At 36.6% G+C, this 13,741-nt stretch overlaps 1 protein-coding gene across 3 annotated transcripts in view; it reads left to right on the top strand.

Moving 5' to 3' along the window:
* The window catches only part of GRIA2 (glutamate ionotropic receptor AMPA type subunit 2), a 183,437-nt gene that overhangs the window by 138,332 nt on the left and 31,364 nt on the right, over nucleotides 1-13,741 (top strand). For all 3 annotated transcript variants that reach the window (XM_019978106.2, XM_070769206.1, XM_019978105.2), the window contains exons 10-12: nucleotides 1,265-1,471; nucleotides 1,961-2,331; nucleotides 6,708-6,906. In XM_019978106.2, coding sequence (XP_019833665.1) covers nucleotides 1,265-1,471; nucleotides 1,961-2,331; nucleotides 6,708-6,906 — 777 coding nt within the window. The remainder of the gene's footprint in view (nucleotides 1-1,264; nucleotides 1,472-1,960; nucleotides 2,332-6,707; nucleotides 6,907-13,741) is intronic.

Below are 13,741 nucleotides of genomic sequence, written 5' to 3'. Positions count from 1 at the left end.
GTTTTTCCACTTCCACACTATTCTGGGTCCATTCTGTCCTTACATTTGTTACATGGCTCTATAATGGTATCAGTTCTGTCCTTACATTTGTTATTAATACATGGTTTAATGTCAGCTTCTCTCTCTTCCTATGGAAAGGGGAACTTCTGAAAGACAAGGGTGATCTCCTTTGTTTTTAACCCCAAGTCTCCACATAGTAATTGGCACGTAGCTAGTGCTAAGTAAATGTATGTTGGATGGAGTGACAGCATTGAACTGGATCTTGAACATTGAGGCTCTGGATAGATGATTGGGAGACGTAGGTCATCATGACAAGCTGTTGATATAATAAAATGGAGGAAATGAAATGGGGTTCACTAATAGTGTAGGATTTTGCAACAAAATAGCCTTATTTTGTTTTACTAATCTGTGATGCAGTGAATTGGTGGGATTCATTATGGTAACAATATTGAGAAGAAAATATAGTTAGGCTAGTAAGAGATTTGAATAAGAACATTAGTTGGCACTTTGAAAGTCTTAATAAATGTAAGCTATGTATTTGAGGATTTTTGTCTTAATCATGCTATTGAGAACTATCTCACTGGGCCCCACATATGCTTAGTGCCACTTTCCAGTGGAGAAATTAGGCTGATGTTACGACATTTTTTCATGCTTCTTCTTTCTGGTGTTTGCAGAGGAATGCTACTCTCTAGCTATCTGTGTAGCATAATTCTAGGATATTATCTCATAAAGGAAATTTGATCTCAAGTCTGAGAGGATAGCATCTGTAATCACCATAGCAACAACTCTTTCAGTCTGCACATCACTGCCCATGGACCTGATTAGAACATGAACCTATCCTTGAACTAGTAGTGATACAGGGTTTTGGGTGAATGATGGTTCTTTGGAATCAAGGTAGCCCTAATTTAGAACAAGACAGTGGTGAATCCAGAGTTAACTGAAACAGATGTTGAGCCACATTATTTTTCAGCAAGCCCTAAGAATTACAAACATGACATGGGGATATACTAACTTTTGAGTTTCTTGTTTACTTGGTATGGCCAGGTACAAGCCATATTAATGAAATATAATGAAAGATATATGAGAATCTTTGTTCAGAAATGTTATTATTAATTTTTCCTCATATTTTCCACTATCTGTATTCTACAATGTCTCTATCTAACAGGTAATAATTAAAAATAATTAAACCAGAAGATTTGAATCAATGAGAGCAGATAATTAATATAGCTGTCTTGATCACCTAAAGTGCTTTCTTTCTGTATAGGAATCCCCCTATGTTATGATGAAGAAAAATCATGAGATGCTTGAAGGCAATGAGCGATATGAGGGCTATTGTGTTGACTTGGCTGCAGAAATCGCCAAACACTGTGGGTTCAAATACAAGTTGACCATTGTTGGGGATGGCAAGTATGGGGCCAGGGATGCAGACACGAAAATTTGGAATGGGATGGTTGGAGAACTTGTATATGGGGTAAGTACCACTCTTCTTACAGATAAAATCATTCCATTTGAAGTCTTGTTGAGGGAATGCTGAACTTCCATGCAAAGTACCAACATCTGAGGTTGTTGGTTTCCCACATTACTCTAGGAATACTGTCTTGTTTCCTTGTAAACATTTGAAGATGAAGGATGAAGTCAGAAGCAGACATGCAAATGGAGACAGGCTTCATCTGTCTTGAAGCCTATGGGCCATATGCATTTTTCAAAGATCGCAAAGGCATGGATACAGATGTAGTTCTCATAATCAAGCCAAATGGGTGTTCTCTGTATTTATTGAAAAGGAGGCATATTTGGGGAACAAACTGCTTTTCTTCTGTTTATTATTTCCTGGGACTCCACCAGGGAAATATTCATTCCCATATCCTGATTTCCTGTCCTACCCATTGATCCAATAGCATAACTATGATTCCTTCCTGACTGGGAGTCCTGGTTCTATTATTGTCCTTTGTTTCCCTTGCAGAAAGCTGATATTGCAATCGCTCCGTTAACCATCACCCTTGTGAGAGAGGAGGTGATCGATTTCTCAAAGCCCTTTATGAGCCTCGGGATCTCTATCATGATCAAGAAGCCTCAGAAGTCCAAACCAGGAGTGTTTTCATTTCTTGATCCTTTAGCCTATGAGATCTGGATGTGCATTGTTTTTGCCTACATTGGGGTCAGTGTAGTTTTATTCCTGGTCAGCAGATTTAGCCCCTACGAGTGGCACACTGAGGAATTTGAAGATGGAAGAGAAACACAAAGTAGTGAATCAACTAATGAATTTGGGATTTTTAATAGTCTCTGGTTTTCCTTGGGTGCCTTTATGCAGCAAGGATGCGATATTTCGCCAAGGTTGGTTACTCGCCTGCTTCAACTTTGTGCATTTTAGGTCTCGAGTGGACATTCATGGTGTTTATGAATTCACTGTAAAGACGTTAGCAGCTGCCGGCTGTCTGTCCAAGCAGTGTAAGACTCTTAAGGACAGACTTTTACCATCGGCGTAAGCCTGTGGAATATTTGAGCAACGTTCTTTGAATGTTGGTCCTGTATTTCCCTGGTGAAATTGTACACACCATGGAGAGGCTATAAAATGCATAAGGTTCCTATGATTACATGCCTTCTTGGAGGGGTACCGTGTTTTTGCTGCATATTCTCATTTTACAGTCATCTGTGTGTTGATCCACAGACCTGTATTTGGGAAAATGGGCAACATTACTTACTAACTAAAAAGCGACAAAACTTCATTTCACACATCCCATATTTCTGTTGTTGTTGTTGTTATTAGCTCATGGAAATGATATGGGAGAAATATTTACAGAATTTGTTTTTTAAAGGTTAGGTTGCTGAGTTGAAAAGAATGTATGATAAAATATTTTCCAAGTATCTAAAAATAAATAGTTGGGATGATGACTACTTATTCATTACATATATTTGTGCCATATTAAATAGTAATGCACACAGGATGGAATAAATTCATACACCTCCAGTTACATGATATTTTAATTCCTGCCCTATAATGCCTAAATAGAATAAATATATCACAAAACACACATTGCCTTTGTGCATGTTGCATACATAAGTCAGAATAGCCATGTCTGGTTCTTTAGAGGTACTTTTCCTGATGTGATTAGTTTCACATTTAAAGCCTAAATGATTATTGATCTACTGGCGCATTTTAATTTGGGTTCAATTACCCTCCTTTGATTCTATGGGATATCTTAATAACTAGTAGAGGCAGTGGCTGTTTAAATGCTATTTCATTACTGCTAGTTTTTGAGCATTTGGGGGCTGAGAATAATTAATTTCAAAAAACTATATGTGAAACTCAAAAAACATTTTGTATCTTTTACAGTCTTTTTGTTTACTCCCCCAGGGAGGTAAAGGAAATATATCATGTTTGCAGAAAGTATCAATAACTTACTTTTCCAATAGTATGGAATGTCTTTATGAACTTTGTGGATCTGAAACTCTGAATTCCATCAAGCTTTCTGTGGCCTCTCTATGGAACTGCACTATATTACAACCAAACCAAGGGTATTTGCACTGCATATAGAGAGAGACATAATTTTCACACCTAATGTATGATAATAATTATCATATATCATATATTTATGATTATGATGATCTGTGATAAAACAAGATTCATAGTTCTGTCTCTATATTTAGTTTATCTGATTTACATTAAAGACATAAAGAGAAGTGTCTAATGATGAAAAAGAAAAATACTAACCAGATTGGAATCTCAGAGAACATTCTGGCTCATAAGCAATAAAGAAATGATTCATCTTTGGAAAGAAGGTTACTGAAGTTTGATGTTACCATAGCCCTGAGATATAAGGCAATTATCCTAGAGTTCCACAAACTTTCCTCTGCCTTGTGAATAAGCAGGAGAAACGTATGAAGTTTCGTTATGACGTAGGACATGCTGACCTAGGTTCTGATTGATGAGCTCCCAGGTTTGTTTGCCTTGCTCCTTATCTATCAGGTCTCTGAAGGTCACTCTTGTGGGTGTCCAGTGCTTGTCGAGGAGCAAAAACACATTTACACATAGGGGCTGGAGTACAAGCCACATTTAACACATTTAACCATGTGTTTTTCCAGGGTCCACCGTGACATACTGACATTCAAATTTTAACAAAGCCTGCTTCCTAAAATATGACCATTTTTATTTGCTTATGGTTTCAGTCATGAATCATGACTCACTACATTTTCACATGTAATAATTTTTATTTCCTGGTAAGATATATCAATTTTAGATAACATGTTTCCTTGTTATCTTTTATTTGCCATGGGATATATATGTATAGACATATACATATATATGTAAGGAGAATTCACTTTATTAAAATTTTTTCAGCATATGAACCTTTCAATTTATGGCTATATGTGCATTTGATAATTGAACATGCTGCCTAATATTGGAAAATGTAAGGATTTTTTTTAAAGGAACCAAGCTATCATATTTTAGAATGCAATGATGATAATTCTAGGAAAGGATAGAGCAGCTTAGTATCTAAAATAATATTAATAGTAATGCATGAAATGCACAGATCACTTTACATATGCTCTTTAAATACTTTTAAAGATATTTATCATCTTTTTCTCAATAAAATATGGTAAAGAACTATTTTATTTATATGAATAGAATACATTGAAATTTTAATCTAGAATGATTACATGAAGTGAATTGGTCATTGCCTGAAATTAGGTTTAGAGTGTAACTGTAGTTTTGTGAAGACTATGACCACAGAATTATGAGAGCAAAAAGTTGCAAAGTTAACTCTTATTCTCTGGCTTACTTCTGTTTTCCCCCCCAATATCCTTAAGTGATTCAAATGATTAAAAGATTTCATTGTTATTTAATACACATGAGAAAAATGATAGAATATGTATATATATTTGCTGCTTTAGTGAAGACACTGAGAGATGAAAGTTTTGTTTTTAATAAGAGAAATCATTTTTATCTGTCACCATAAATCATAACGTTTAATTTGCTCCTCTACTTAAAATTTCTCAGGAACTCATTCAGAAGCTTTAGTTCATCCTTGGAAAACACTTACAAGTAAATAATTAATTGCTCAATAATTTTCTGTTTTGAATGATGCACAAGTTATATACATTTTGGGGGTTATCTTGCATACTTCAAAAAATGAGCATATTTAATTAAATATGACATAAATACTAGATTAGGGAGCAGCATTATGTCTTTAACTTGTGTTTATCTTACAACTGAAACACAATTATTTATAAAAATGATTCTAAAATATATTGCAAATAAACCTACAATGTATACTGTCCAAGGCAATGAGATCCATTTTAAGAGCTTAGACCGAATCTGCCCTCTTAAATATGAGGTAGATGAGAATATGTGAGAATTAACTTTTTCCATTCTATCATATTTGTTTAATTTTTTGCATCTCTTAGATACAGGTAAAGGCTCTTCATCATATTGTTTTTATTTTTCATTGATTGTGCAGTTTCTTTTTCTTTTTTATTTTAGCAGCAGATGCTTTTATTTAAAAAATGTTTACTTGTAGCTTCACTGCTTTTCTTCACTTCTCCAGTAGTTTATTATACAAATGTTACCTGATAATTGATATAGTATCTGTTTCGTCAAAAGGTGTATTTCTTATTATTAACTGTGAAGAAATTTAGTTTAGGTCTTAAATTGGCACATTTTCATAATTTAAATTTTTAAAAGTGTTACCTCTTCACTATAGAAGGATTTATTGTTAGACATAATAGAGTTATTATCAAAAGAGAAAAAATATTGTTTTTTTTAAAAATATTACTCAAATACCTTTATATGTGGAACCCCACAAAATCTACCAAATAAAACCCTATATATCTACTTCTGTATCTACATATTTATACTTATCTATTTCTATACCTACATCTATACTTATCTATCTAGGGTTTAAAGTAAATCAAGCTTTTGAAAAGTATTTTATGTAAGAATTTATGGTCATAATATTTCTATTTTTATTATTTTTCAAACTAGAAATTTATATTTTGGCAAACTTTTAAATGTCTGATTTGTTTTCTTTCAGTTTTCTTTTTTCCTTAAGCAGGAGGCACAAAGGAACAGGGATATAACAGTTCATGCCTGAAGCATCAGATTTTTATTTGTTAAGAATTATATTTTGTGTCATACTCTGTAGTATCATTTTTTTCCATTTCTATCCTGTACTATTTCTAAAATCTGTGTTTCTACACATACAAAATCCTAATGAAATTTTGGACCTTTTTTGAGGGTTTTGAAACTTCATTGGAAGGATTAAATGGAGGGTTTCTTTGGTGTTTAAAGCCATATCTATGGTGCATACTTTTATTTTTGATATTTGATTTTGTCAGCATTTTTTCAGAGTTTTGCTGTTAATCTTAGATTCTCTTCTTTGTTTAATTATATCATGAGTGGATAAAATATTATAAGCATTGGATAGATTATTCACACATTTCTTGAAATTGCCTGTTACATGTAGCCATAATAACTGTGAAAGAATTTCAGGAATCTAAAGTTTTGCCTCTGGATAGCTCATCAGATCTAGTGAATCTGTAATCCTTGCCCAGAAAGTTTAATAAATTTAAGTTTCATGAACTAGCTGGTATATTGAAAAATATGAAATCAAATATTTCCCTATAAATCAATATTTGCATAATACTGCTAACTTGTTTCCTTATGAGGTCCTTCATTTCACTTTACAAATCCATTTCGTACTTGTTATCAGATCCCTGTCTGGGCGCATTGTTGGAGGAGTGTGGTGGTTCTTTACCCTGATCATAATCTCCTCCTACACGGCTAACCTAGCTGCCTTCCTGACTGTAGAGAGGATGGTGTCTCCCATCGAAAGTGCCGAGGATCTTTCTAAGCAAACAGAAATTGCTTATGGAACATTAGACTCTGGCTCCACCAAGGAATTTTTCAGGGTAAGAGATTCTGCTTCATAAGTTCTTGTTTTGGTCTTACAGTTGAACCAACCTAAACTCTGTGCCTCCTTGCCTCTCCCATGGTCTATACAAAGGTGCTATGTGAAAGTTACTTCCATCTCTGTCTCTAATTCTATTTTTGTTCCTCTTTTTTCATTTGTATTTTATATTGGAGTATAGTTGATTTACATGTTGTGATAGTTCCAGGTTTACAGCAAAGTGATTCAGTTATACATATACATGTATCTATTCTTTTTCAAATTCTTTTCCCATTTAGGTAATTAAAGAATACTTGAGTGAAGTTCCCTGTGCTATACAGTAGGTTCTTGTTGTTTATCAAATTTACATATAGTAATATATATCTATTAATCCCCAAATCCCAATTTATCCCTCCTCTCCACCTTACCCTTTGGTAACCATATGTTTGTTTTCTATTTCTGTTCTTAACCTTTTCTCTACCCCTCTACCCTCCCTACCCCTATAATTGGCACTATCTATTTTTATTGATTCCTGACTCTTTTGGAGAAAAACACTATGTTGTAAAGAAATCTAGTTTTTATAAAAATTGATTTTCCTTTTGGGACAAAAATGAAGCAAAATCTAGTTAAAATTAAATTATTATTTTTAAAAGAAAATGGTGTTATAGTTTGCTTTATGTTAAATAAGCTTGACTGTCAATTATCTTACATAATTTACAGTTGAGAACTGTCAAATCAGTTATGTTAATTCTGTGTCAGGAAATCAATTATGATCATGTGTGGAAATTCTGAGTTTTCTGTTAAACCCTCCAAGAAAAGGCTAACAAAGGCCTTCAACCTCCTAATTTTTAAAATGGGAATAATAATTCCGTATCTATTAAATGTATTTTAGCTTTTAAAAGATCTTTGGTCTTATGTTCTCTGTCTAAAGGAACCAGCCCAATAGGCTGATGGTATAATTTTCTTTCCTTATATTCTTAATGGGATTCCCTGGTGGCTCAGACGGTAAAGCGTCTGCCCACAGTGTGGGAGACCCAGGTTTGATCCCTGAGTTGGGAAGATCCCCTGGAGAAGGAAATGGCAACCCACTCCAGTACTTTTGCCTAGAAAATTCCATGGATGGAGGAGCCTGGTGGGCTACAGTCCATGGGGTCGCAAAGAGTCGGACACAACTGAGCGACTTCACTTCTTTTCTACTCTTATCTCTCTGAAAGAGCTCATTCTATTAAAATGTTGAAATAAAGCAGATAAACCTTGGCATTAAGCCGAATAGATGGCCCATGATGATCTCTAATAATCCACAAGTATCTTTGAGTGTATCTGAGATTGAGTGAAGATCAGGGCTTTCAACGTCCAGCTGAAGTAGTACATTGTGGTTTGAGGACCGTCTCATCCTGCATTACCATTGGTATCTTTTCCAAATAACATCAGTTGTGCTCCAGATGTGATGGGAGAGAAGGTGGTTCTGTCAGACTGCTGACAACAGATAGTAATTTGGACGTGAGTGGGGCAGCAGGACTTTGGCACTTCCACTAGGCACTGCAGTGTAAGCCAAGCCTATGGTCCTTTTGTAAGCAACCTTGACTTTAATGCTACCTGTGAATGTTGCAATGCAGTTTTGCTGCTAATGACAGTTTACTCCTACTACTGAAAATAGTTGCAATATGTGTATATTGTAGTGCTTAACATAATGTGCTCTCTAGCCTGATCATGACAGTGGAGCTATTAAATAAATTAGAATATTGCCTGGGCTTCCCTGGTGGCTCAGATGGTAAAGCATCTGGCTGCATGCAGGAGACCTGGGTTCGATCCCTGGGTTGGGAAGACCCCCTGGAGAAGGAAATGGCAGCCCACTCCAGTATGATTCTCAATTAGTATATTTTGAAACATTTAAATGTATTCCAATATGGCTTGCTTTTATTTTATTGATATATTTTATTGGTATTCCTCCCTCTCTAAATAAGATCTATGAAGGGACTTGTTATATCATGGTTTACTTACTGCTACTTATGTTGACTAAAATAACCTTGTTTCCAGACACTGTCTGTTGAGAGTCACTCTCATTAGCTTGTTTGGGACCAGCTATTCTCAATAACTGCACATTCAGAATCTCAGAGCTTTTCAGTGTACCTTAACTCAACCATAGAAACATATACCTTAATCAGCACATGGCCAAGATTTCATGCTTAGAATATGTAAATTTCCCAGGACACAGGATGAAAAGGCTAGATAACTCTGGGCAAAGGATAGATCAACTCTTGTGTTTCAGTTCAGTAACCCCACAGATATTGTGGTTCCCACGTGCAGTACACACACACATACACAAACAACCCTGACATATCTGCAGTGTGTCGGTTGCCTATATAGGATTGTGGAACTTACTTTCTCTGGAGTAATAGAGAAGTGATGTTTATTATCTTATTGTTGTTGTTATTGTTCAGTCCCTCCATCACGTCTGATTCTTTGCAACACCATGGACTACAACACACAAGGCTTCCCTGTCCTTCACCATCTCCCAGAGTTTGCTAAAATTCATGTCCACTGAGTTGGTGATGCCATCCAACCATCTCATCCTCTGTTGTACCCTTCTCCTCCTGCCCTCAATCTTTCCCAACATTAGGGTCTTTTCTAATGAGTGAACTCTTCACATCAGGTGGCCAAAGTATTGGATTTTCAGCTTCAGCACAGTCCTTCCAATGAATATTCAGGATTGATTTCCTTAAGGTTTGAATGGTTTGATCTCTTTGCAGTCCAAGGGACTCTCATGAGTCTTCTCTAACACCACAGTTCAAAAGCATCAATTCTTCAGTGCTCAGCTTTCTTTATAGTCCAACTCAGCCTTCTTTATGGCCCAACATCAATATATGACTACTGGAAAAACCATAGCTTTGACTAGACAGACCTTTGTTGGAAAAGTAATGTCTCTGCTTTAATATGGTATCTAGGTTGGTCAAAGCATTTCCTTTAAGAAGCAAGTGTCTTAATTTCATGGCTGCAGTCAACATCTGCAGTGATTTTGGAGTCCGAGAAAATAAAGTTTGTCACTGTTTCCATTGTTTCCCTATCTATTTGCCATGAAATAATGGGACCAGATGCCATTATCCTTGTTTTTTGAATCTTGAGTTTTAAGCTAGCTTTTTTACTTTCCTCTTTCATTTTCATCAAGAGCTTCTTCAGTTCCTCTTTACTTTCTGCCATAAGGGTGGTGTCATCTGCATATCTGAGGTTATTGCTGTTTCTCCCAGCAATCTTGACTCTAGCTGTGCTTCATCCAGTCCAGCATTTCACATGATATACTCTGCACAGAAGTTAAATAAGCAGGCTGACGGTATACAGCCTTGAAGTACTCCTTTCCCAATTTGGAACAAGTCCATTGTTTCATGTCCATTTCTAACTGCTGTTTTTTTGACCTACATACAGGTTTCTCATTAGGCAGGTAATGTGGTCTGGTATTCCCACCTCTTGAAGAATTTTCCACAGTTTGATGTGATCCACACAGTCAAAGGCTTTAGCATAGTCAATGAAGAAGAAGTAGATGTTTTTCTGGAATTCTCTTGCTTTTTCTAGGATCCGGTGGATGTTGGCAATTTGATCTCTGCTTCCTCTGCCTTTTCTCAATGCAGCTTGAATATCTGGAAGTTCTTGGTTCATGTACTGTTGAAGCCTAACTTGGAGAATTTTGAGCATTACTTGTTGCAGAAGTTTGTATATTCTTTGACATTGCCTTTCTTTGTGATTGGAATAAAAACTAACCTTTTCCAGCCCTGTGACCACTGCTGAGTTTTCCAAATTTGGTAGCATATTGACTGCAGCACTTTCACAGCATCATCTTTTTGAATTTGAAATACCTCAACTGGAATTCCATAGCCTCCACTAGCTGTGTTCATAGAGATGCTTCCTAAGACCCACTTGATTTGCACTCCAGGATGTCTGGCTCTAGGTGAGTGAGCACACCTTCATGGTTATCTGGGTCATTAAGATATTTTTCATATAGTTCTTCTGTGTATTCTTGCCACCTCTTCTTAATATCTTCTGCTTTTGTTAGGTCCATACCATTTCTGTCCTTTATTTTGCCCATCTTTGTATGAAATGTTTCCTTGGTATCTCTAATTTTCTTGAAAATATCTCTAATCTTTCTCATTCTATTGTTTTCCTCTATTTCTTTGTATTGTTCACTTAAGAAAACATTCTTATCTCTTCTTGCTATTCTTTGAAATTCTGCTTTCAGATGAGTATATCTTTCCTTTTTCCCTTTCCCTTTCACTTCTCTTCTTTTCTCAGCTATTTGTAAGGCCTCCTCAGACAACCATTCTGCCTTTTTGCATTTCTTTTTCTTGGGGATGGTCTTGATCATTGCCTCCTGTACAATGTTACGACCCTCTGTCCATAGTCTTAGACAACCTGATAACTTTTATTAGTATAGCTTCCCAAGGCAGAGTCTTATCTTATGCAATGTCTCTGAATCTCACAGTATTTCTGTATGATAGTCAGAATGATCATTTTTGTTTGCATGTTGCACATTATTAAACTAAATGTGAGGATTTGACCAAATTCTGGCAGGTAATGTGTGTGCTGAAGTCTTTTACTCCTAAAGCATTCTTCCCGTACGCTGTTTTTCCTTGCGGAGAAAAGTCTCTGGATTTACTTCGCTGCCTTCATGCTCTATTTCAATCCCCTCTATGTTTTGTCAAGTTAGAGGATTTAATGGTAGAAATGCAATCAGTGACTCACAGTTCTTCTCCATATACCTGCAAAAGTAGCTATGATGAATCAAGGTGACTAGGTCTCAGTGCATAAAGCATTAGTAGTCAGCTTCTCTTTATCTTGAGAAGGAGGGGTATGTGTACTCAAAAGTACTTAAAGCCACACTATTCTGTTTGTAGCAGTAAAAGAAGGCTAACAGAACAGCACACATCAGCCAAGTGAACAGGAGCTTGCCATGTTAAATATCCTCCATGAAAACAGGGTGTGGTTGTCATTTGAGAAAGTAGTACACAGAATATGTTATTGTTGTTCAGTCACTAAGTCATGTTCAACTCTTTGCAGCCCCATGGACTATAGCACACCAGGCCTCCCTGTCCCTCATTATCTCCCTGAGTTCACCCAAGTTCATGTCCATTGAATCTGTGATGTCATCCAACCATCTCATCCTCTGCTGCCCTCTTTTCCTCTTGCCTTCAATCTTTCCCAGCATCAGGGTGTTTTCTGGTGAGTGGACTATTTGCATTGGGTGACCAAATTATCGGAGCTTTAGCTTCACCGTCACTCCTTCCAATGAGTATTCAGGGTTGATTTCCCTTAGGATTGACTGGTTTGATCTTGCTGTCGAAGGGACTCTCAAGAGTCTTCTTCAGTATCACAATTCAAAAGCATCAGTTCTTTTGTGTTCAGCCTTCCTTATGGTCCAACTCTTACATCTATACATGACTACTGGAAAGACCATAGTGATAGTTTATGGTGAACAATGCCTGATTTGTGATCTCCAAAGAAGATTTAGCTTCGGGACCAGGGACCAGGCTTGATCATTCAAGAGCTTTTGTGTAGCAGAGTTTTATTAAAGTGAAAAAGGGACAGAGAAAGTTTCTGATATAGAAATCAGAAGGGGATGGAGAGTACCCCCCTCACTAGTCTTAGAAAAGGGAGTTATATACTTTTTCAATTGGTTATTACAATAAATCAAAATAATGTCTCAAGGTTGTAAAGATCTTACTAGACCCAATCCCACTATTTACATTTTAAGATGACAGGATTAGAACTAACAATAGAAAGATCTTACCAGACCCACTCCCATAATATAAATTTTAAGATAACAGGATTAGTCAGAAGGTTTTCAAGAAGGAGAAACTGTACGCAAGCAGAATACATTATTGTTATGTAATCCTTACTAAGGAATGTAGAAAAGAAAGTTTGTCCTTTCCTCCTCCTTGAGAATTCCAGGCCCCTATATCCTCCTCGACAGCCCCAGACCCCTATCTTCTCCTTGAGGACCCTGGACTTCTTGTCAATTGACTAGGAATTGACTAGGAATTGACTCGTTCAATAGCTTTGACTATACGGACAAAGTATATGTTTCTTAAAGTAAGTATACTTTGTCCGTAGAGTTAAATTAAAAGGTGCTGCTAATTCATGAGTGATCCCTTCTCCAGGAAATCTTTCCAACCCAGAGATCAAACCCTGGTCCCAGGCATTGCAGGTGGATTCTTAGCCACCAGGGAAGCCCATAACTGAATTAGTGTTGGGTAATTGGGTACCATGGTGACCATAGTAAGAATAGTCTTCATTTTGCTTCTGACTCTAAAGATATTTTCAGGCATGGTCTGTCTTTATAGCAGTACCCATCACATCTCATACCTTTTCTCACGGAGTTTGTTGCATTCAGATATGAAGATTGACTGCAGATCCCATTTAAAAAAGAATTCTATTTATAGAGTGTAACTGCAAATGCATTGAATGAGATGAAGGTAATTTATAGACATTACAAGGGCAATATATAGTTGTTTTCCTTGACTTTTTTTTTTCCCTTTAATTGCTAGGTTATACTACAATGTATTAGCAGTAGTCTGGTCAAATTTCTGAGCTTAAGATGAAAGGTGTTACAAAGGAAATTTCCTTGCATGCACACCACACTCCATGCATTCCTAAAATTAACATTCATCACACACCTGGGACATCCTCTCTCTCAACTGCCCTTTTATCTTCAGGGGCATTTGGGGCTCCTGTAAACCGGGTGCAGGACAAACAGAAAGCTAGGAGAGTGAGCATCATGGCGCCCAGACTGCCAGAAGCAAAGATGCAGATGGAATGGGCATGTCCCACACCGAAGACACGCGCTTGCTTTTTGTTCTCTGGCTGCCACT

The sequence above is a fragment of the Bos indicus genome, chromosome 17 (assembly GCF_029378745.1).
Source record: "Bos indicus isolate NIAB-ARS_2022 breed Sahiwal x Tharparkar chromosome 17, NIAB-ARS_B.indTharparkar_mat_pri_1.0, whole genome shotgun sequence".
In the NCBI taxonomy this organism is placed as follows: domain Eukaryota; kingdom Metazoa; phylum Chordata; class Mammalia; order Artiodactyla; family Bovidae; genus Bos; species Bos indicus.
Note: the sequence above shows the minus strand (reverse complement) of the source record. Positions and strands in the feature narration are given on the sequence as shown.